Source organism: Sturnus vulgaris, chromosome 1, assembly GCF_052056855.1.
Source record: "Sturnus vulgaris isolate bStuVul1 chromosome 1, bStuVul1.hap1, whole genome shotgun sequence".
In the NCBI taxonomy this organism is placed as follows: domain Eukaryota; kingdom Metazoa; phylum Chordata; class Aves; order Passeriformes; family Sturnidae; genus Sturnus; species Sturnus vulgaris.
The window spans coordinates 23,334,599-23,357,015 of NC_142243.1; the positions used below are offsets into that span (position 1 = coordinate 23,334,599).

A 22,417-nucleotide genomic window follows, 5' to 3' on the forward strand; every position below is an offset into this window, starting at 1 on the left:
TACATAGCTGTTTTTCAAGGCCCTTATAGCACTGCATCTCCTAGTAAACTGTACTGATTTTGGGGTTTAGGCCACCCAGTATACATTTTTCTTTCACATTTTCTGTCTGCATATCCTTTGGCTTCACCACAAGTGTTACAAAATGCTATAGTTTCTACATGGAGATCACCCAGGTGATGACAACATGCAGTTTTTCCCTTTAACTCAACCAAAACGCAAGAGATTGGGTTAGTATCAAGACAGATTTCCTCTGTTAAAATTCTTGAAGCTTTGTTCCTCTTCCCACCCTACATGGTACAACCTGCACATCAGTGGCTTTATGCAGGCAAAGACCAGTACACGGGAGGGACTCTTGAATTCACAGCTCATCTGCATCCAGCTGCAATATTTTGCAGTGAGATAGCTCTGATTTCGTATCATCAGCTAAATATCCCTGTTTATCTGGGGCGATTGGGTTTGACTACATTTAACATCTCTGTTACCCCACCCTCAGGCTACATAACTTATTCTTAAAAAATCCTACCTCTAGAAAACAGCTTTACATTGGCTTCTTAAATCCCAAATATCCCAAAAGCAGAGTACAAGCAAACGCCTGACGTTTCAATGCACAAACTGCAGAGGAAGAAGACTCTGCTGACCATAGCGCCCTGCCTTCCTCAGGGTAAATCCTTTCCACAATCCAGCTTTACTCAAATTGATCAACAGCCTCTCTCACCCAATTTTATCTGCATTTGGATTCAGTTTCAACCAGAATACAACAATTCTCATGCAAGTTTTACCGAGAGCTAAGACTCCCATCACAAGAGACTCCAAGATACCACCAAGTATGAATCTGCAATGGGCATTTATATTTTGCATTGAAAATAAAACATCCTAGCAGGCCTTTCCAATATAAAAATGATTTGGTGCATTGTAACAGGCATTATGGCACGTTTTTTCAAATGAAAAGCATGAAGAAAATAAAACTGTATTTCTTACTTTCGACGGAACATTTCTGCAAATATGCAGCCAACACTCCAAAGATCAACAGCTGTTGCATAACTGGACTGAAGCAAGACTTCAGGAGCTCTATACCACAAAGTAACAACCTGCAAAACAAAAAGGAACAGAAAAGAGTGCTTAGCTGCTGAATTACAACCTCCTAAGCGCTGTATGTACAGCTTCCACTTAGATTAATCTATATTGCAAAAACTCACATATTAGGGTCAAGTGGTTTAGTCAGCACATAGAAAGGGGTCTTGTATGGAAAATCTCAGTATCCCATAGCTGCAATGATGATGACTCAGGATGTGAGACCATTTCTTGTTAAGAATATTGCAATTCAGGGTACAACAAAACTATAGTTTGAGTATAGCATGAGTGTGACAATCAGTACAACACCACACTGCCAGCAACTCCCTGAAGCTTTTGCAGCTTACGGACCCCAAACACTTTTCAGTGGAGATCTGGACTCTCCATAGTGCAAATGTTAGTCAATTGAACATGACCTTGTTTTCCTAACTTTTGTGGATGTATATGTAGTCACCAGAGCCAAAGTGGAAGGAAACAAGCCAGGGAACACTGTGGGTTTACCCATAGGACATACCAGAATCTGCAGTATGTCTGTTCTCACTCCTTTATGGTTTATGTACTATTTTCTATAAAAGAAATCGGGTTAACTCAAGTGCAACGGGCCAATTAGGGTAAACATGTTTGACCTGCCTCAAAAGTTGTCTCTGAAAAAACTGAAGAAATGATAACTTTTTTTTATCAGTTGGATACATATTAAGTCAAACCCTTCTCAAAGCTGTCCCTTACCAAAGGCATCAGTGCTGTCTACTGTGGTTTCCTTGCACACAAAGGAACCCTAAACTGTCAGTTTTTAACTAAGCAACACAGCACAAGGATTCCTGGCAGATTCCTGACCTTTTTAGGTGTGTGACTGTCTCTGCCCATGTGCTGCTGGTAAGACTAGCAATAACTTCTCTCACACTGTTTAAATGACACACTCTTTTCCACAGATACACGCCATGTAAAGCACCTGCTTTTGGGCTGTTCTTGTCCTGGTGGTTATGTCACACCACGTTGTAGGGACCCAGTGGGAATTTTACTGGCACTGCTCCATCAACGTACTTTGATAAGTCCTGTTCACTGGACCCACAACAAAGATGGGACAGTTTATATTTATCCTTTTGTATCCCACATGTAGACCAAATACAGATGAGGATCTTCAGGATATTTGCAGAACTGCAGAAGAAGGAGCTTCTGCAGAGTCCTGTGCAAGCTACTATCTTGCTAGAATATAATCTCAGAGCCACAGGAGTATTCCACTCCTGAATACAGTTATAATCCAGCCATAACAACATATGACCATCAGCTAAGTGCCAGTATTTTCTTTCTCTGTGCTAGAATTTAAACCTCTGACTCTTATTATGGGGGCTAGCAGGGTCTCTGCAATAACTGTTTTTTTCTTCAACAAACATTAAGATGGGAGATGCAACATTCAGGAGGAGCATGAACCAAACCAAAACTCTGGGGAAAAAAAAAAAAAAGATAGAAACAAAGAAAAGTATAAGAATGAAAATAAATTTTAAAATTATGTTAATGAAGATGGTGAGTTCTGAATTTCAAGACCAACACAAAGAAATGTGTAAGAATAGTGGTTTCTTTTATGGTAACAATGTAATTGTCTTCTAAAGAAAAATTACAGTGGAAGTCATCAGCCAAATTTGCTGGTCAAAGCCAGATGAAACAAAGGCAAATGCAACATTTATTACAATTGTTACATGCCCTGACAGCCTTTGGAACCACTGAATGGCTATTGAAGGGAGGTTCATGGATATTTGCAAGAGTGGTCATATTTGCTAACAGTTCTTTTAAACACTTTGATGTTTATTTATAAAATACTTCTATGAAACAGTTCAATAACACAGTCCAATGTACTGCACTGGCAAGCTACACTTCCAGATACCCATCCAAGAAACAGATTCCTGTTTGGAAGCTGGGCTTTACTTAGCTCCGTTTATCTTGTTCCTGATTTGCTACCATACCAGTGATGCTTTTATGAAATCTTCTCTCTACAAAACACGGAGAAGTTTCTTCACAGATTCACTCCAAGGAAAGAAGACATATAACTGGAGGTCAGGGATTCTCTCTGGAGATGTCTTGTCTGAATCAGATATAATTCCTCCTAAAACACGTTCTTTTTCCTAACGCAGATGCATCTCTCAAACTGAACTATGCTTTTATTCTAGCAGTACATTTGTGGAAAAGCTTACTGAAGTAATATTGCTTTGAGAAATTAGATATAACAATTTCAACCCATTACTTTTTGTGAATGGCTGGGTGTAGTGTCAGGAGGAAGAGCTGTTTGATCTCTGATCTGTGGGAATACCACTAAACCTCACAATTCCTGGTTTGAGGTCCACATGGCTCTTCTCACACAGAGCACAGGATGATTCATTTTCCTCAATCCCACAGGCCCTGCAACATCAGGGATCTACACTCTCACAGGCAAAGAACTGGGGGATGGTTGTGGACCATACGCCCAAACTGAAGTCCCTTCCAGAGGAGTGTGGCACAGGACAGCTGCTCCTTTCCTGAGAGATGCATCACAGCTCCTGCCCGTGTCCGTGCTTGCTCAGGGGAACAGTGCTGCTTTCAGACGGCTGTGGAAGTGTGCAGCACGGTGGCTGCTTCTCCCCTCTGACTCCTTACCGGCAAATTCCCCAAGCATTTGCACCCTGCTATGTTCCATGCATGCATACATAAGGGACCAGGAGATTTTACTTGAGTGATTTGGAAAGTTAAACTTGTAAAATATGTGATTTCCCAAAGACTAACAGTTAAATTTCAGCTAAAGCCTGACTGTAGAGAGTAAGCCTGTCAGAGTAAGGAATCTGTGTTGAGCTGATTTGATATGCTGTCATTAATGTGCCATTATAAAAGTGATCAAATAACCTTTATGGTTGGTAACATGCAAGTCTGTGTTTCAAAATGTCAACCTGAAAGGGATCAAAATGTACTAAATGTCAGTTTGCACACAAGTAATACCACAGATGACTCCTTTTGTGGTCAGGGTCTTCTCCTGAAAAGCACAGGATGATGTGTATGATGCAGTGGTTTCAACAGTTTCATACTCTCTCTTACCATAGAAACCAAGAAAATATTTTTGGACATTCCATTAACATTTGCAGAGAAGTAGAAATGAAAATTATTCTGAACACAGGATATGGTGAGGCTGAACAAGGAGGTCATCACTTCCTCTTTAGCATAGTTCTGAGTGAAAAAATGCTTTGCTTAGGTAAGTCACACTACCAGGGAGACAAGGTCTCCCTGAGTGACAGCACACTTAACAGAGCTGCTTGATTAAGTCCCATTTTTAGGATGCAAAAAGCATCAGTACCTGCATCAGTAATCTCACTTAAATTCTGTCTCTCCTGAAAATCTGGCACAACATGTAATGCAGCACATGATGATTGCTCTGTAGGAAAAAGATTCATGTTCATGTGGTGATGGAGATCCTAAATTGTGCAAGACTCCAAAATATTTTGGAGGTTGTAGACTTTAGTGACCACGCTGCATTTTAGTCCTCTATCCTACAAAACTTCTCTCCACTGGCTTCTCCTTGATTCTGCTCACCCTGGCTGGTCTCTTCAGCTCCTCTCTTACACCAGATAGGTTTCTACCACATCCCATGACCTCCTGGCTTCTTTCCACTGCCTTCTTCTGGATTCCAGTCACATACACCACAGCCCCCTGAAGCATCACCAAACATGCCTAATTCCCTGCTGCTCCCGTGCAAACACTCGGGTGGACACAGCCTGCTGCCCTTGCTGTACGCCATGGGCTCTGCCTTCCCTCACATTCCTCATCAGCTCCTTTGCACCTCCAAGATTCCTGAAATTTCACACCCTGTCCTCTCTTTTCACAGCTGCCTCCAAATGCTCCTGGGCAAAATTATCTCCTTTTCCCACTTTAGCTTCTTAGTCCACTCTGCCTGTCCTGAAGATACCCTGTAACATTTGTGTTTAATAGATCCAGCTACACATTAAAAGACTGAGAACATTCACACACTGGAAGAAGTACCTAAAGACATAATGACAGTGCACATTCTATGTTTCTACTATCCAGATAAGATTGGATGGTATCAGGTAGGAAGGGTATCAGTAGCTGCAGATCATTACTTCTAACTATTTAAAAGTTAATAGATTTAGGCAGCACTTCATGATGAAAATAAATGACGTGTATCTGAGAGGCAGCAGAAAGGAAAAGAACATCTGCAAAAGTCTACTGAGGTTCTGTCTGACTCTCTGAAGAAGGAAATGTGCTCAGCAAGAAGCAAGGGAAAAGCTGCATTTAGAGTCAGATGAAGAAAGATTTTTGAAATAAAGCTTTCTGCCTTACTACACCAGATGTGGCTATTGGGCTATTGGGCATCACCTAGCCCAAGGAGTTTCAATCCTTCGTGTTACCTGTTTCTGATGAAAAATCAAGTTAGTGGGAAGGGCCTACTCACTAGCAACAGAAGAGAAGATCTAGGCATTGTGTCAGTCTCATATAATTTCCATTTACTTTACAGAACAGATTTTCATTTTTGCATAACTGCTTAATTTAAATGGATCTCCACCATATACAGCCCTTTCCAAATATAGTTGCTGTCTGAATAGCATTCAGTTCAAAAAAGACAAAGACAAACAGTAGTTTAGGGATGAGGTTGGGTAACACAGAGGCAAAAGACTACATTTCAGTTTGCCACAGACTTTAAGTACAGACCAATGCCCAGTTGCACAGCTACACGAACAAAGCAGGGATCAGACTGTAACACAGCAGCTATGTCTGTGCTGGGAAATTAAATGGGACAGGAAATGTTCCTTTGGCACTGAGACCAAGAAGTACAGAGTGGCCTATGTCCATATTATTAAATTCTCAGCCTCCCAAAAAAGGTGACCGCATGCAAACTGCTTATTGGGAATGGTCTTTGGTCCATGCTTAACTGCCAGCGCCTAGGAACTGTCTGGGGAAGGGCTGGTTGGAATAACTCATGCCAGGAACCATTCTAATAATTTAACAGTATAGACAATTGAGCTCCAGTACCCACGAATGTTTTCTGGCACTGTTTAATCTACCAGCCAGTGAGTCACGCTGTGGCCCCGGGTCTTCCTTTCATTCCAGAAAGAAGGCATTTTGCTATGCTTCCCTCATCTCCTCTGATTCAGAGGTGGCTCCACAAAAGTGATGGGGTGGGGGAGGCATGGCCTACTCCTCATCTCACCCAGCAACTGGTCTTACTTTATCCTAAATGTGTTGCACAGGTTAGATGAACACACACTGCATTTGATTATCATCCACGGAGAGAATGTGACTGGCCCACATGTAGACATCTTCCTCTTAGATATCCAAAGCCAGATGAGACTAATTCTATACTAATTAGTTCTGAAGGGGCTGGAAGAGGCCTGTAAAACCTTTTACAATACTAAATTTCACAGAAATCATGTCACAAAAGAAATTAGCATGATCCTTAAATTCACATAAAGTATCCTTGAATTCAAGTAAAATTCTTCTTGTAAACATTTTGCTTTTGTGATTGTGGTTTCTTCTTGTATTGATTTTGTCAATTATATTGGCCATTAGATGCTGGCTCATCTTGTTACTTAAAGCATTTAAATCTCATGAAAGATTACTTGTAAATTTATTTTTTTAATGTTCCTTACAATGGTTCTTAAACTCGAGTTTTTTATTCAGTTCTCACTAACAAGACCTTCACATGATCTTCAGGACATCTTTTTGACTGTTTTTTATTTATTTTTGTCCTTTCTTTTTGAGTAAAATGAGGGAACATAGCTACAGAATATATGGTACAGTATGCAGAGTCAAGCTCTTCAGTGTAGCTTCATGGTCTTCCAATTTCACAAAGAATCTTTTGCTTCAAACTGTTCATGAGGATTCAAAGTGGAATCTTAGCAAATTCAATATGAACCTGCTACTGTATGGCTTGTTCTTCAATTCTGGGACTGTAAAACAACTTGAAGAACTTTCCTGAAGCTTTGTAAAAAAATATCTTCTCTGCTGTATGACTAAGCTTGACACATTTGCCACAGGTTAGCTGGAGAGGACAGAATTACAGACAAGCGAATTGATTGAAGTCTCGCTTCAATCCCCAATGCAGAGAGAGGCTCTCTCTGCCTAATCCACCTCCCTTTCACTTGGTAGAAACACAGTTGAAAAGACTCCACAGAGACTGAAAAGAAGAAATGTAATTTCTGAACTGAATATGCTAAAATGGCTCGCCGGTCTGAAAGAGTAAATTGCTTAAAATGAAATCAATGTAATATTAAAAACTGCTTAGGAAAAGAAAGGATTTGTTTAATAACGTGTCACTGTCTTCAGTTTGGAGTATGGACCAACAGCCAGGACTGAGCAGGGCAGAAGTGGCAATCCAGAGGGCTGGTGACACTAATGTGACATGATGGCATTTCTGCAGGATCATAGGCCCTACACTGCCCTGTGTGCTGCTGAGTCCTCCTGACAGCCCAAGGTGGCCCCACTTTCCAGAATTCTTGTGTAACAGATTCACCACCAGCCCCTCACTATGCCCTGCTCTGCTCCAGCAATGATGATATTCCTCACCTCCCCGTCAACTTCCATGCCCCCAGGGAACACTCCAAAGATCTTTGGAAATGGATCACACCTATGCCACAAAGGGATATGATTCTTGTTTGTGTTTTTGTGTGCATGAGTTCCAGGAAATAAGGGAGGAGGTAGTCTGGGGTGTGCCGGACCTAGGAGCAAGGGGAAAAGAGGTGAGAAAGGGAGGAGAGACAATGAATGCCCCATTCCACCCTGCAGCACCATGCACAACAATTCCAGCACAGGCAGGGAACACAGGCAAAACCCACCTGTCCCACAGGTGCAATGAGGCCAAGGTAGGGGATTTTAGTACGTGCTAAATTTTAGTAATTTTAATCTTTGCACAGTGATGTATTTTTCATCTCTGGCTTGGAAAGGGGTGTCTGTCCTTTACATGCTGCAAACTGTCTTGTTGTGTTTTCCTATCACTATCCCTAGAGCATTCACTGAGCATTCTGTATTTATAAAGCAAACCTAGGACTCTCTTTAACCTATTTATTATTCCTAATAATAAATAGTATTTATCTATTTAATCCATTATTATTCCCAACTGGGATAGAGAAGGTAATAATTGCTACATTATATGACATGCTTTAGTTTCCAGGGATAGTATGTGCCCAAACAATTGTATTTCTTTAATCTGTCTTTTGAGTAGTGGTTCTTCCACTGTTATTTAGCTGTTTTCAGTTCCATCACAGAGGTAGGTATGACTAGAGAGAAATGTTTCTTACTTAGAGAAAGACGATTGCAGTTTGTCTGTTTACAGAAACATTAAAATAGTTTCCCTTTTAAAGTGTGTATCGAACTACATTAGTGGCTTTTAAAAAGCACTTCTTGAAAACAGATTTAGCATACAAAACATGAAATCTTTTCTAGCACTGTGGGTCTTATGAAGTGCACATGGTAATACTAACTTTATCTCTTTATTCACATTTGTCTCCATTTTGGGCACAAGCTTGATGAATTGCTTTATGAAAACTGAAATGAATGTTGTTATCATTCCATGAGTTAGATCATCAAGCAAAAGATTATTTATTTATAGAAGACACAAATCCTGATCACATGTACTGCCCACTATCAAGTCACTGTTTTAGAATGGGATCTCCTGTTTTTGATGCTAAAACATTTGTGATTTGAAGGAAACATGGTTTAGCATCTACTGTAAGATAACATGACAAATAAAGAAGCCATTCATTTCTTGGATGTTCTATACACACAAAACTAACCAGAATTTTCCTTTTTTTTTTTATTTCTAGGAAGAACCACATCACTCAGTGTGCTAGTGCTGCTGAAGAGCATTTCTAGGTACATCCGTTGTCAGGAGGCATGAATGTGTGTGCGTGTGTGTTTGCACATCATGTGCTAGCTGAAGATGCTTTACCTACATTCAGAGGGTTTTACCTTAAAAGTCTCTGTGCACTAACCATCTTTGTGAAACAGCTACTAGAAAGGAAAAAACTGGCTCTTAACATGAGGTAATATTTAAACCACTAGTGATTCAGACCTTACCTCAAAACTCATACGAGGAAATATATTTCTACTAAGCACAGTATTTCATAGAATTCCCTACAGAGACGATATAGAGAACATTTCTGAAAGACTACCTGAGACTTCAGGTGAAAAGTATTTTATCTTTACTAAAAAATGTAGCAAGAATAGTATCAGCAACACTATTCTACCTGATCCAGATCCCAAAAAAGTCAGACTTGCCAGGTCTTGCTGTGTATTGAAATCAAAACCATGATTCTCTATTCTCTGAGCTGCACAACTCAATTCTTTACAGAAATGGTCAGATTTGCATGCAGTGAGACTTGTGCTTATTACCACAATGTATTTACAGATGGAGATAACTGACAATACTGAGAGACAGACTTTAAATAGAAATAGCCATTCTTCAATCATGCTTCAAGACTCAATAATCAAATCTGTAGACCGAAACAGCAAATTCTAATAATCTCAGAACTAAAAAAAAAAAAATCACACAGGCAGCAAGAAATAAACACCACTGTCCTCTTATGCAGATCAAGTTGAACACTTACTGTAAGGAAGGTGACATTTCCTTCCACAATTCCAAACTAAACTAAAGCTAAAAAACCCTAAAAAACCTAAAAAAAACTAAAAGGTGGCAGCCTGAGACTGTGCCTTAGAATACAGACCTTGTTCTGGGTCTGGCTGCAGCGATTTGGCATTTTTCCACTTGCTCAGTCACCTGTCGGCGTTTTAGCCCAGGGAACAGTCCTAACTTCTAGAAGCACACCTTGGGCTTTGTTTCAGTTGCTTTGCTCTCCTCTACATCTTTAAACCACAAAATCAACTAATCTAGCACCCTGCATATTCCCACTGGATGGCATCTACCTCTTCTACAGTCTCTCACATCACTTTTGCCCTGCTCCTGGGAGCAGAAGAGCACACAACTCTAACTTGTGCCAAGGACCAAACTGTGGTCATCTCCATGCCAAGATCCCCCAAACCTGCCCTAGTGACTGCCTGGCCTTTTCTTGGGTTCATTAGACGAGAGAATCTGAGCCTTCTCACCTCCACCGGGACTTGATAATGATGACCAGCTTTCCACTGCTACCAGAAAATCAGTCTGGTTGAAAGAAAAAAGTGTTCTCACTTCCTGGGGTGCTGTGTTGGGCCTCCAGTCCTGAACAAAAAAAGCCTAAATGAAGCAAAACCGCCACAGACCACTCTCCCATGGAACTTGGGCCCACTTCTGTCAAGCCATCTTGAATAAAAGGAGGAGATGCACAGGGAAGTCACAAAGAATGGATTAAACTGGGCCAGTTCTCTAGGTGAGAGGCTTTACCGTGGATAGCTTGGGAGTCTAGACAGCAGAAACTTGGTGCGAACAAATTCTACAAGATAGTATTTTCATTCAGTTGAGAATTAAACTTAGAAACTAATGTTGTGTCTGAAGGCAAAGTACCAATTTCACAGAGCGCCTGGTATAGTAGATAAGAGGCTGGTGGATCAACATCTGTCAGAGATAGTCATGTGAAGCAATAGCTTAGAGTAAAAACTCCTATATTGCAGCAAAGCTCTAAAATAACTGCAAACTAGTCAGCTTCTCTGCAGTAGAAGAACACTTCATCACTTGGGATGTACCTGCCCTCACTACTTCACCAGTGTACAGACTTCACCTGTGGCTGATCATCATGACAACCATGACAGAGCTGGGCCTTCCTACACCTGTGGCATAAAGAAATTGAGCAGAGAACACTGCAAATCTGTTCCACATTTGAAACTGAATGCAAGAGATTTTACTATGGCCTTACATAAATGTATGGCTTTAAACTGAAGTAAGCAAAATTGTAAATGATACCATACAGATGAAACTCCTAAGAAATACCTTTCAAGAATTCCTTGAAATCACATTTGGGAAACAAAACCCTCATGAAACATCTTTCTTTTTAAAAACAAATGTGAAAAGAGATTTCTAAACAGACACAAATAAAATAAGAAAAAGTTGAACTTTCCATATACAGATGCAATACATGCATAGGTGTATGCACTCATATATAATTAAACATACCACAGTCATTAGACTTGAAATAAACATCACCAGGACAAAGACCTGCCATAGACATGCAATTTCTAGCCAAAAGCAAGGACTCGAGAGAAAGGTCAAAAACAATAAGAGGGGTCTTTAGGCTGTCTGAATCTCACATTTAAGTGGCCTTGTGAGCTTAAGACCAGTAAAATGCTGGGCACAATCCACAGAGGTTACGAAGTTCTTTGTAGGCATCTTCAGTTACCAAATTCTTCTTCTTACTCTTAAAATGTCTGCAGGTCTTAGGTGTAGATGGTCACACACATGAGAAAGACCTGTTCTGCAGAAATAAGCAGCTATGTTTGAACGAAAGCACTACTGTGAGTGATGCATTTTTGGCAGACAGATACCCTGGGTAAACTGATGTTTTCAACAAAAGTCCATATGGAGCCCCTACCTGGTGAAGCCTGTAACCAAGAGTGGTCGTGGAAGCAATATGTTTGCATCTACATTAACATCTTGTGCAAATGTTATTAGGTTAATCTCAAAGTGGAAACTCAGCTGAAGGGGATTTAACTGGCACCTCCTACACCCAAGCACATTCTTTGACCACTATGTTAGGGGTTTTTTGGGTGACAGCTCTTTCCTTGCCTTTGCTGAAGCCAAATCACTACTCTGCCAGGAGTATATGAGTCATGGGGTAAGACTGTGTCTGAAAGCAGCTGAATGCTTAAGAACAATCAGCTGGAAGGGGCAAGGAGCCGAGTTTCTGGATACCGCTCTGGAATGTGTATGCATTTTACATTAAGACCATCACTGGATAAAAATAAAAGCAGGCATTAATTACATTAACCAGGCTGGATTCTACTTTGTATCTAGACAGATTGTATTCCACCTCTCTGCATCTAATGGATGGAACTCACAAAAATTCTAGAAGACAGCACTCTGCTTTTTTTCTGTGGAGAAAGAAGCAACATCTTGCTGCTTGCTGCTTGCTCCTCCCTTGCTGCTTGCTCCACTACTCAGCAGCCAAAACAAGGGTTCACAGCACTAACTGAAGCCCAAGATTTTGAAAGAAACCAAAAGAAAATTTCCTCCATTTATAAATGTTATAGGACTTTCTGAACTGATATTAACTATCTGAAGATCTAGCAAAAAACCAGAATGTTACAGTTGGTCCAATACTAGACCTTGATAGACATTATTTCCCAATTTTAACATCAGAGATGGTATGATTAATTTATGTTATTTTCAAGAAGCCATATTCCAAGGAAAATTATATACAGATAACATTGTGTTGGATAAACAAGACCTTAATTAGTCTAGATGACTGAAGACTCTACTCGAGAGTAGTGACAGATCTATAAAAATATAAAATGTTTTATTTGTGAAAATAATGTTGTAGATCAGACTTCTATAGATAACACTCTCAAAATTGATACAAAGCATCAATTATTTAAGCCAAAGAGATAATAGCTTAAGACAATACAAACAGGAATGTTCAAGGTAATGAGTGCTTTCATGTTACAAGTTCTCAAGTCTGAGGGCACTGCATCAGGCTAAAGGACAATGAGATAACAGCAATATTGCTAGTTACTAACAAATGGCAGATAAAAGACCTCTTCTGGATTCTGATTAAGTGACAGCATTCTACACATTCCTGTGAGTTGAGAAAGTTTGCCTGAGAACAGCAGCTATGTTACATGTGAAGCACCACTAAACAAGCGTATCTCTATGTTTTCAAATTCCAGCGTGAGTAATGGCTCTTTCTCCCATCTCTTTAACTTGAACAGAAGCTCTCTCTCTCCTGGACATGCAGGAATAACTTGCCGTGCCTTCAGTTTCCATTAGGACGGATAAATGTATATGCTGAAAGTAAAGAGACGTTGTGTAGGACTCGGTGGCTGCGAGCCAATGTTTACAATCCCCTGGGTGGGAAATGACGGGTGAAAGGCTCTCCATGGCAGGCTGCAGGAGTCTTTGCTGTTGCCGACAATGACCTTCTGCCTCTATTTTCAAAGTAGCTCCCCTGTTAACTCCTTGAACACTGTGTGCAGAGAGGCCTTAGAGAGGAAACACTTTCCCTGAGAGTCCAAATCCACTTTGAGGCATCTGACAGACTCCAATTTCAGCAGTGGTTAAGGGAGTGTGGACTAACATGTGCACCCTGCATCTGCTGTTGGAGTGTGGTATTGACATGCAATTTGAGCAGTCTAGAACTGGGCATAGCTGTGTTCTGTGTGATACAAAGTCAATGTTCTCAGCTTCAGGGAGGAACATCAGTTTAGAGGCACAGGGGTTTGCCAAACACTGAGCTAATGAGTCTACAGGACAGAATGAAAATCCAATACATAGAGACACGTTTTAATTCTCTCTGGCCAGTCAGTAGCAACATTGTTTGCTGGTAGTGACAATACCGTCTCTTAGGGTCTACTCTTGAGGAAAGAGGAACAATTTAAAAAATTTTAGACAGTGCAGTGCAGTGAAGATACACAACAGAGCGCCCAGTGTGGAAAGGAGATATACTGCTTTAAAAAGGTTTTGCCCCTCTCCTGCCTAACAATGTAAAATACAATATTTAGGAGATCTCTTCTTGGGTCCTATCCCTTTTGCTGCTCTGTAAATCACTCATGGCTCCTAACAGTTCAGGAAGAGTCCTTATAAAAATAGAGTAAAACAGACTTACAAAAAAGGCCTTAAAAATGCTTATTGCAACACATACTCATCTTCTAAAATAAGAGAATAAATCCAATGAAAACTAATATTCAAGCACTAGCATAGATGCTTTAATGGTCTGAGAGAGACAGTCAAGTGCTCTTGTGAAAACATCAACCTTACTACCAGTTAACCTTGGAATATATTTTACCCTCATCCTTGATACTTGTCTAAGTCTTTTCCCCACAAAGACCTGATCTCAGAAACAATCGCTGCATGCAAAAAATTCTTAACATATTCCCTGAAAGGGAATAAGAGTGCTTGCCATCTCCAGAAGACATTCACAGTATTAACAGCCACATAGAGACAAGCACCATCTATCCCCTCTTTGAATTTTTAGAGAAGTCCTGTAAATAATATCCTCATGTGGTCAGGAAATACTTGTGTAACATCCATGTGTGGCCCCATGGATGCTGAGGAGGAGAAGAGAGAAGCAGTACCAGAAGCCAGAGCTTCTGCAGAGACACCAAGCCCAAGTATCAGTAGCTCTGAGACCGACACAGAACAACAGCCTCTAAAGCTGTTGCATTGTCTAAGGTTCTAAACTTAAAGAGGAACAGGACTAGCTGGCAGGACCTCAGCTGCTCTTCTGAGGCAAAAAATGTTTTGCATGAGAAGTCTAATGCTATTAGGTTGTGTCAAGAAACACAATTGGACATCTCATAAAAAGCTCCAACCTAAATCCAAATATGCACATATTTCCTAGCGATTTCATTTGGAAGCCCTGAGTGGTTAGAGGAAGACATCTGCAGGCAGTGAAATCATCGATATTTAGATCTATGTTTGTTTTTAATTGTTAGTACTTTAGAAAATAGTTTTAGAAACAAAAAATTAGAAATACTCTATGTTTTCTAATGAATATACGATTGCAGCTAATAAATATATTTTTTTCAAGGAAAATGGCATCCTGCAAGGAAAAGAATTTTTGATGATAGCAAACAAAGAATGTACCTCTATTGGAATAGTTTTCTTTTTTGTTAATATGAGGATTTGTTACTGCTGTTTAAAATCATTAATGACCCTGTGATCAGAAACTAAGTGCTTTCAAGAGCTAACAGTATTATTGTTTTTAGAAGGATACACTCAGGCTGAATTTAGAGCAAGTTAGTTTTTGTAATATGAAGCTTTTACAAAACATGGGTCTAAATGACCCCTCCTTAAGCTTTTTTATTTACAAAGCATCTTTAAACACCAGATAAACTTTGTTTTGTTTTGGGCTACTGCATGAAATCTGAAAATGAAACTTCTTTGAAAAGAAGTAGGAACAAGACTAAAATAACCCATGAGCACAATTCAGGAGAAGGAAAACAGAAGTGAACAGCTCAACTAATGAAAAGAAAAGAAAGATTTTTAGTTACAGCAAAGATGTTATTGAGATCAATAAAAGAGGCTTTTAGTGCTTCTTCTGAATAACTGAATAGCCACATGCCTTGAAATCACTTACATGGAGACTAGCAGTATTTCTTAATACAAGTCTGGGGTGTAATCTTCAGGCTGAAAAATAATGTAGAGTACTGGAGATGACCTCTCTTAACCATCTTGCCATTCCTATCTGCAGGACCTGGGATGATCAACAGTTGATTGGGAAATGCTGTACACAAGAATGCTATCTATGTGTTTTATCTCATATGTCAGGACCAAGTGTAATATTAATCAATTACATCTCAGGCAAATACAAAGTAGATTACATACCACTCCCATAATAAATCATCTATAAATCAGCTTATTTTTCAAAGTTTGAAAGACGTTCATTGTCCTTGACTGCAAAAGGAACCAGTGTACTTATGAGAAACGAAGCCTATTCTAATTAATCTAACTTCCTGTGAAGTTTTAAGTATTTTGTAATGAGTAGCAGCTCACTACATGCAAATACATGATTTTTTTATTTTTATGAGGAAAAAAAGGGCAAATCTGTAATTTGGAAGGAGATTTTGGTATAGGTACTTTTATGTTGCTAAGCATGAGCCTGCTCTTGAACTTTGCTGATTTAGGGGACTTAAGACTCATGCCTGCCAGTGATCAGGTGCAAGCTGTACTTGTTCCTCCTGTAGATCTGACCCTTTTCTTCATCTACTGCTACTATACCACTTTGATAGCTTGTTTCCAACTGACATCCCTAACTACGAACAAATTACATATATAGATTCCACTGGGGACTATCATGTGTGCAGAGTCTTCGAAGAGAGTATGAATCTATTTCCACGTGTGACAGGATACAAAATGGTTGGTTATTACAAGGGTATGAAGAAGGCATCCATGCATAGGAAACAGCACAATTATCAGTAAAAAACAAGTAATTTTGCATCAAGGGCCACTGGTCACTGGGAGATAGTTCAAGTACATCTAAAAATGCTGTATAAAGATATGAAAACTTAAGCTTGTTACAGTAACTCATTTCTCATCAATTGAGTATGTTGTAGCTGCAAACCCTGTCGCTGCCTAGTGCACTGATGGTTCTCCTCTCCACACAAACTGACAGCCTTCACACCAACTTGCATCTTCTTTGGAGAGGTGGCCTAATACCTGCAATCTTGTTCTTGTTTCTTTTCTCTGCTATGTACTAGTAGAGCAAAATGACTTACAACATTGCATATAGTAAATCAGGAGTATAAAACTTCCTTAAAAAGATGCCAACACCTTAACTGTTTATAAAGACACAGAAAACAGAAAAATAGTATCAAACTAGCAGGTTTATGCAGCCTTCTGTTTTTATCCAAGTGTTAATGCTATACTGTGGGCTTTTCCCTAAACCAGATAACTGTAAGGTCTGATTTCATTGATGAGTTTAAAAAAGGCAGCATTCACTGCTACTGAGGGTCTCCTTCTTGCAGCTGTTGCTGTGATGGGTTGTATTTAATGAAAATTTCTCCCTTTTCCCTCTGAAAACTTAACACCTATGATTTAACATGTAAAACTCAGCTTCTATTCAAACACCTCACAACAATAACAATGCATGTGCATTGATGTAGTTTTATTTCTTGTAACAAAATCATTAGATTCATGAAGCAACAACTGAACTGCTCCATACACAGTATATAGTTAAAACTGCAGAACTGAAGCCAAAATATGCACAGCTAAAAGGAATGTTACAGGGGGGCCTCTCTTAGTGAACAAAGCAGGCTCAGTTTGGCTCTTTTTCCCTAGCGCTACCACATCCGCACATCGTTAGTTGGAAAATTCCAGATATATGCTGTAATTTTTTGTGCTTTTTTTTCCCAGTACACTTGAGGCTTTAGTGTCCAGATGCCATTTTCCCCCCCTTATCTGTCCCTGCTAGTTTGGGTCTTTGCCAGTTGTGGTCAACAATTAATACAGCAAAAGAAAAATACAGTACACTCCCTGGCAACTGGCAGAGGCTCACAGGAAATACCAAATAAAAACTTTATTATGTATTGTTTAACTATTTTGTTTGCCTGTGGGCCACCCTGTTGTTGGTGTAATTTAGAAAAGCATGCTCCATCTGGATGATCTGTGCGCAGGCTCATTGTTCCCAGAATCTGTCACGCACAATCACTGCTTCAGCCTGTGGCCCTCTGCAGAAAGAAGCAAAGGCATGGCAGCCCTCCAGCCTGCATTCCTTTTCATTAGACAACTTGTGACCAAATGTTAGAATAGAAGAGTAACCTTTTAATATTCATGTAATTAATTTACTTTCCCCTTTAATTATAAACCTGCACGTGAAAAGAAGAAAATAAAAAGACTTCCCTTCATGATTCTCCTCCCTCCCCCATCCTTTCTATCTGCTTTCTGGGACATGGAAGGTGCTGGTTTCATTACACATAGGTACCAGTACTTCTGTCTATTAGAAAATTCACATGGCCTGAACATGTTGGCAGGCTTTTGGTCTATGTATTAATTGGTCTGGTACACGGAATAGATTCTGAATTATAATGAAATGGGAGAAATTAAATTCTTTCCTCTATATGACCTTGCAGCATCTGCTTCCTTGTCTTAATCAGTGGGGTAATCCATTGAACACAAAGCCATTCTTCTGTATTTGAAAACACAATAGACATCTAATTGAAGTTCCCTTCCACAGTAAGGTCAGCATATGACTCAAAATACTGTGTCACCTTGGATTTTGGCTGTGCAGGGCTAGATGTATAGGCAGTGCTTAGTCAGTTCTGCTTTCCTGGAAAATGGTGGCATTTTTTATCTTAGATTAGACCAACACGGAACTAGCTAACATGATGCAAAAGCTTGCTCCCTACAATTCAAAAAGTGCATTTGATTCCAAGTGCAAGTCCAAGGTCCCATCATATGAGTTAACTTCAGCACACTGAACTGGGGCCCTAAATTCCACATGGGTAGTTCATCCTTTAGTTGCCACAGCCCATTCAAAGGAATCCAATTGTAGTAGGTTATAATTTGAATAAATGAAACCAAGGTAGAAACTGCCTGTCTTCAAAGCAGCATTTATGTTCTTATTGCCTGATTTTGATTGCAGTTTCAATAGGTGATGAAGACATTAAGGATTCACAGCCACTTGGCATATTAAAGGATGGGGGCCCAAACACAGTCAAATGTCCTGTATAAGATGCAATGGTTTCTATGGCAACTGAGGGACTGTTACTGAACTTCACTCATTTTTCTTTTATTAAATAGGTATACTGCCATGTTAGGTCTGCAAGTGATCAACATGTATGTTAGTGGTTTGATTAGTTTATGCATCAATCCATCATAGGAATGGAAAGCAGCACAAGAGATTTTCTGTCGTGGTTACTTCAGCAAAAAATAATGTAACAAGTCAATGCTCTGGACGAGAACAAGACTTAAAAATGAAAAGTCTTTCACTTTGTAATAAAATAGCACTTAATTGAGTTGGAACAATTCTGCCTGTTCAGTACCTTTAGCAGGGAATATAACAAAAAAGGTGACATTCTTCATATTAATTGCACATTCAGGGTATAGTATTTCACATATTCACTATGAAAGAATTCCAGTTACGTGTCAAATTAAATTGCTTGCATATAAAAAAGTAGCATCTTCTGTCCAGAAGGCAAAGTAGCAACTGGAAATAAAAGTGAATTCGAACACTCCTTGGCCTAAAGCAACAAAAAATTAAAAAAATCCAACCAAGTATAATGCAACAAATAAATCTTTGTCATTGTACTTAGTATGGCCTAATTTTTCCTGTCAATGCATTGATTGTCTTTTTATGCTTCCTCAATTTATTTTTGCTCTCTTCTCCCCTAATTCCCTCCATGTACTCTACAGTCTACTACGGGTGTACCATAAAATACACAATTTTTGTGGGAAAGAAAGGTATTAGGAACTGTGCTAAGCTGAATTCCAAGGAAGAGGCAGGATGCTGGATTCAAAGAAAGAGTTAGGATGGCCTGTACTACAGTTAGAACTCTACACTTATTAAAAAAAATTCAGTATACTTATGACAAGTCATTTAAGACGTAACAGAGGTGAAGCTCCTCCCAGGATTTCCAGATTCTTCCCTATTGTTATTTCCTGAGCAAATAAGCTTAAATACTAATGTAACAACTTAGCATTTAAATCTACATGAATTTTAATGACATTGCTCAGAGGGTAAAACCACGAGAATGAAAAGGTACATGTATAACTACACCTGGATGCTTGTAAGTATCAAAGGAGAGTAATACACTCCCATACAGAAATCTTCTTTCTTCTGAAGAATAGGAGGTAATGTTAAAATCCTTGATTAAAATAATTATGTTGACTAATTGAAAAAATTAGTCTATTAACTAGGAATTTATCATAATGGAGAAATTTATGTTTGGCTGTAAATACATAATATGGTAAAATGTCTTCAAAAAAGAAAACAGATCTTGATTCAAATTTGTACAGCTTGTTACACAATGATTCTGTTCCATGATGATGGAGTTTCAAAGAAATTGTCTCTGCTAAGGGGATTATGATGCACAATAATTGCAGACCAGTTCTTTCCTGATGTCAGAACAGAGATCCAGTTTCTCCAAATGACCACAGTCTGATAGGACAGTGCTGTAACTTCCCATTCCACTGACCAGATCTGAAATCCTTTACAGTATAAAAACTGTAAAACTGAAAAAAAACCCTCTTCTACCTAAAAATTGTGGTGGAAGCATGCAGAAACAGTTCTGCTGAGTTTCTCACCTGGACAAGGTGCTTATAACAGACCCACTAATTCCTGGAAATACCCAAAGCTGTGTTCAGAGCGGGATATTTAAGTCCTGAAATGTTAGATCAGGATGAAAGGGCTTTTCCATTTTAGCATGCATCTCACCAGGAATTATAAGAGGTTTGTGTTCACACCTCTGAATGGGTTTAGAGTACAAGCGACATGTAGGGAACCCTCAGAAGAAAATGACAACAAAAACACAACAAGTATGGTTGTCTGTTTAATAACTTGTCCTGTTTTTTCAGACTTTTGGGCTTAACTGCAGCAACTGTCAATGGGCTGTTCACGTTTATCACAGAATCACAGGATATGCTCAGCTGGAAGGGACCCATCAGGATCACTGAGTCAGGTTCTGGGTCTGTGCAGGACACTCCAAGAGTCACACCATGAGCCTGACAGCATTGTGCAAACCCTTCTTGAACTCTGTCAAGCTTGGTGCTTTGACCACGTCCCTGGGGAGCCTGATCCAGTGCACAAGCACCTTCCATGAGAAAAATCTTTTCCTAATAGCTAACCTACATCTCTCCTGACTCAGTTTCATGCCATTTCCTTGAGTGCTGTCACTATTCTCAAGAGTGTGATCTATACCAGAACCTGCCCCTCTGCTTCCCCTGGTGAGAATGTTGAAGACCACAGTGAGGTCTCCCTTAGTCTCCTCTCCTCCAGGATGAACAGACCAAGTGACCTCAGTCACTTCTCATAAAACTGCCCCTCTGCAGACTTTCACCACCCCTGAGGCTCTCTTTAATAGCTCAATGTCTTTTTTATATTGCGCTGTCCAAAACTGCACACAGAACTCAAAGTGAGGTCGCACCAGTGCACAGCAGAGCATCAAAAGAAAATCTAATCTTCTCAAGGTACAAGGTGAAACCTTCTTTGTCATGATGATTTGAGTAGCAACATGGAAAAAGAAAAATAAGACCTGAGTATCAACTGTAAAAAAATCTTGACTTGCTTCAAAGAAAGCAGCACATGACCAGAGGGCCTATTTCAATGCATACGAAATACAAAATACACGGTTCCATCCCTTCACTTCTAGCTGTTCTTCAAGATAAAGTATAAAACACCCTACACTTTTAAATTCTATTATCTTGTACTGTAGCCTACTACCACTGCTTGTGAAGCTACTGAAGGCATAGAGGAAAATAAAAATTCTTTGATTTTTAATATGACTCAGGCATTTTGTGCATTTTTGACTGCCTATGATATGGGAAGATATTAACAGTCCTCTTACTAAAATTTTATTTCCTCCCTTGGCATGAAAAAGAATAAGAAAAAATTACTAGCAAGTACTCAGCATGAAGGGTAACAGGACACAAAGTGATATAAGTTACTCAATATAAAGAAAAATTAGCATCCACTTATCATAACTTTTTTATTTCGAGTCAGTCTAATAGCTTCCTCAGTTCAGTCTGGATCTAGAAGTTTTGGAAGGATTTACACATTTAACTTGCTAATAGTGTGAGGATCAGATTACAGTTGCAGTGTACCAGCTGCAGGAAAAGTAAGTTCTACATAGGCACAGCAGTTCCCCTCTCAGACAGCTTGATCTTTGCACATTATGCTGCACACTAATGACGTAGACAAGGGTAAAAAATAGCTCCTTAATCCTTTCCTGGTGAATCCATTCTCAAGAACCAAATGTCTTTAAAAAGGTGAGGCCAGAGCTACTGGATCGATCTGAATGACAAACAGTACTGAGAACAGAGGGGAAACAAGAACATGTACACATAAAGTAAAAAAAAAAAAAGTCACAGTTGGGGGATGAAAGTATCTATCACTGCTTGTAAATTCTAAGAACTGCTGTAGTTTTGTCCTTTTTTTTTTTTTTTTGTGAGTTAATGTCCAAAATTACAGGATGGGATAATGTGTGCACACACCCGGCTGTGTATGACTTCCGTTTTCAAAACTCGATGCTCGATGCTGAAGCAGTGCAGAAGGCGATGTCACATGTGACTATACATAGAAAATGCACAGAGCCTCCTCACAGCAGGGTGGGAACTCCACCCCCTCGAGGGCCTCAAAAAATCTCTGCAGGGTAAATATATAGCTGATGTTGTAAACACAAAGTAGAGCAGGACAGACTTCAGGAAACTCAGGCTAACTTCAGAAGATGTTTACATTGACTATAAAAACTGAAAACAGTGTTTACATTGAGACAGGCTTTCTTCTCTGGTTTAATACAGATTCTTTATTCAAACTTGTCAAAACCTAATGTATACACCTAATTTTTAATCTGAATTTACCTGATGCAAACATATTTTTTTCTTAAATTCACTCGTTTTATGTAAACTGTTTTTTAACAGTTGTATCAATTACTGCTTGCATCAAATTTCATTTTATAGCATGGAAATACAACTCTCCGTAGTTCTGCTGATAACTGAAGTTATGGATACATTTTTATTTTTATGCAGCAATAATTCTCAACTGAGTACTACAGTTTTAGAATATGTACTCAAAAGTATTGT

The 22,417-nt window shown here is 39.4% G+C and overlaps 1 protein-coding gene across 2 annotated transcripts in view; it reads right to left on the reverse strand.

The window, feature by feature from the left end:
- CDK6 (cyclin dependent kinase 6) overlaps positions 1-22,417 on the reverse strand; it is a 136,099-nt gene that overhangs the window by 40,969 nt on the left and 72,713 nt on the right. For both annotated transcript variants that reach the window (XM_088161657.1, XM_088161653.1), the window contains exon 5: positions 979-1,088. In XM_088161657.1, coding sequence (XP_088017783.1) covers positions 979-1,088 — 110 coding nt within the window. The remainder of the gene's footprint in view (positions 1-978; positions 1,089-22,417) is intronic.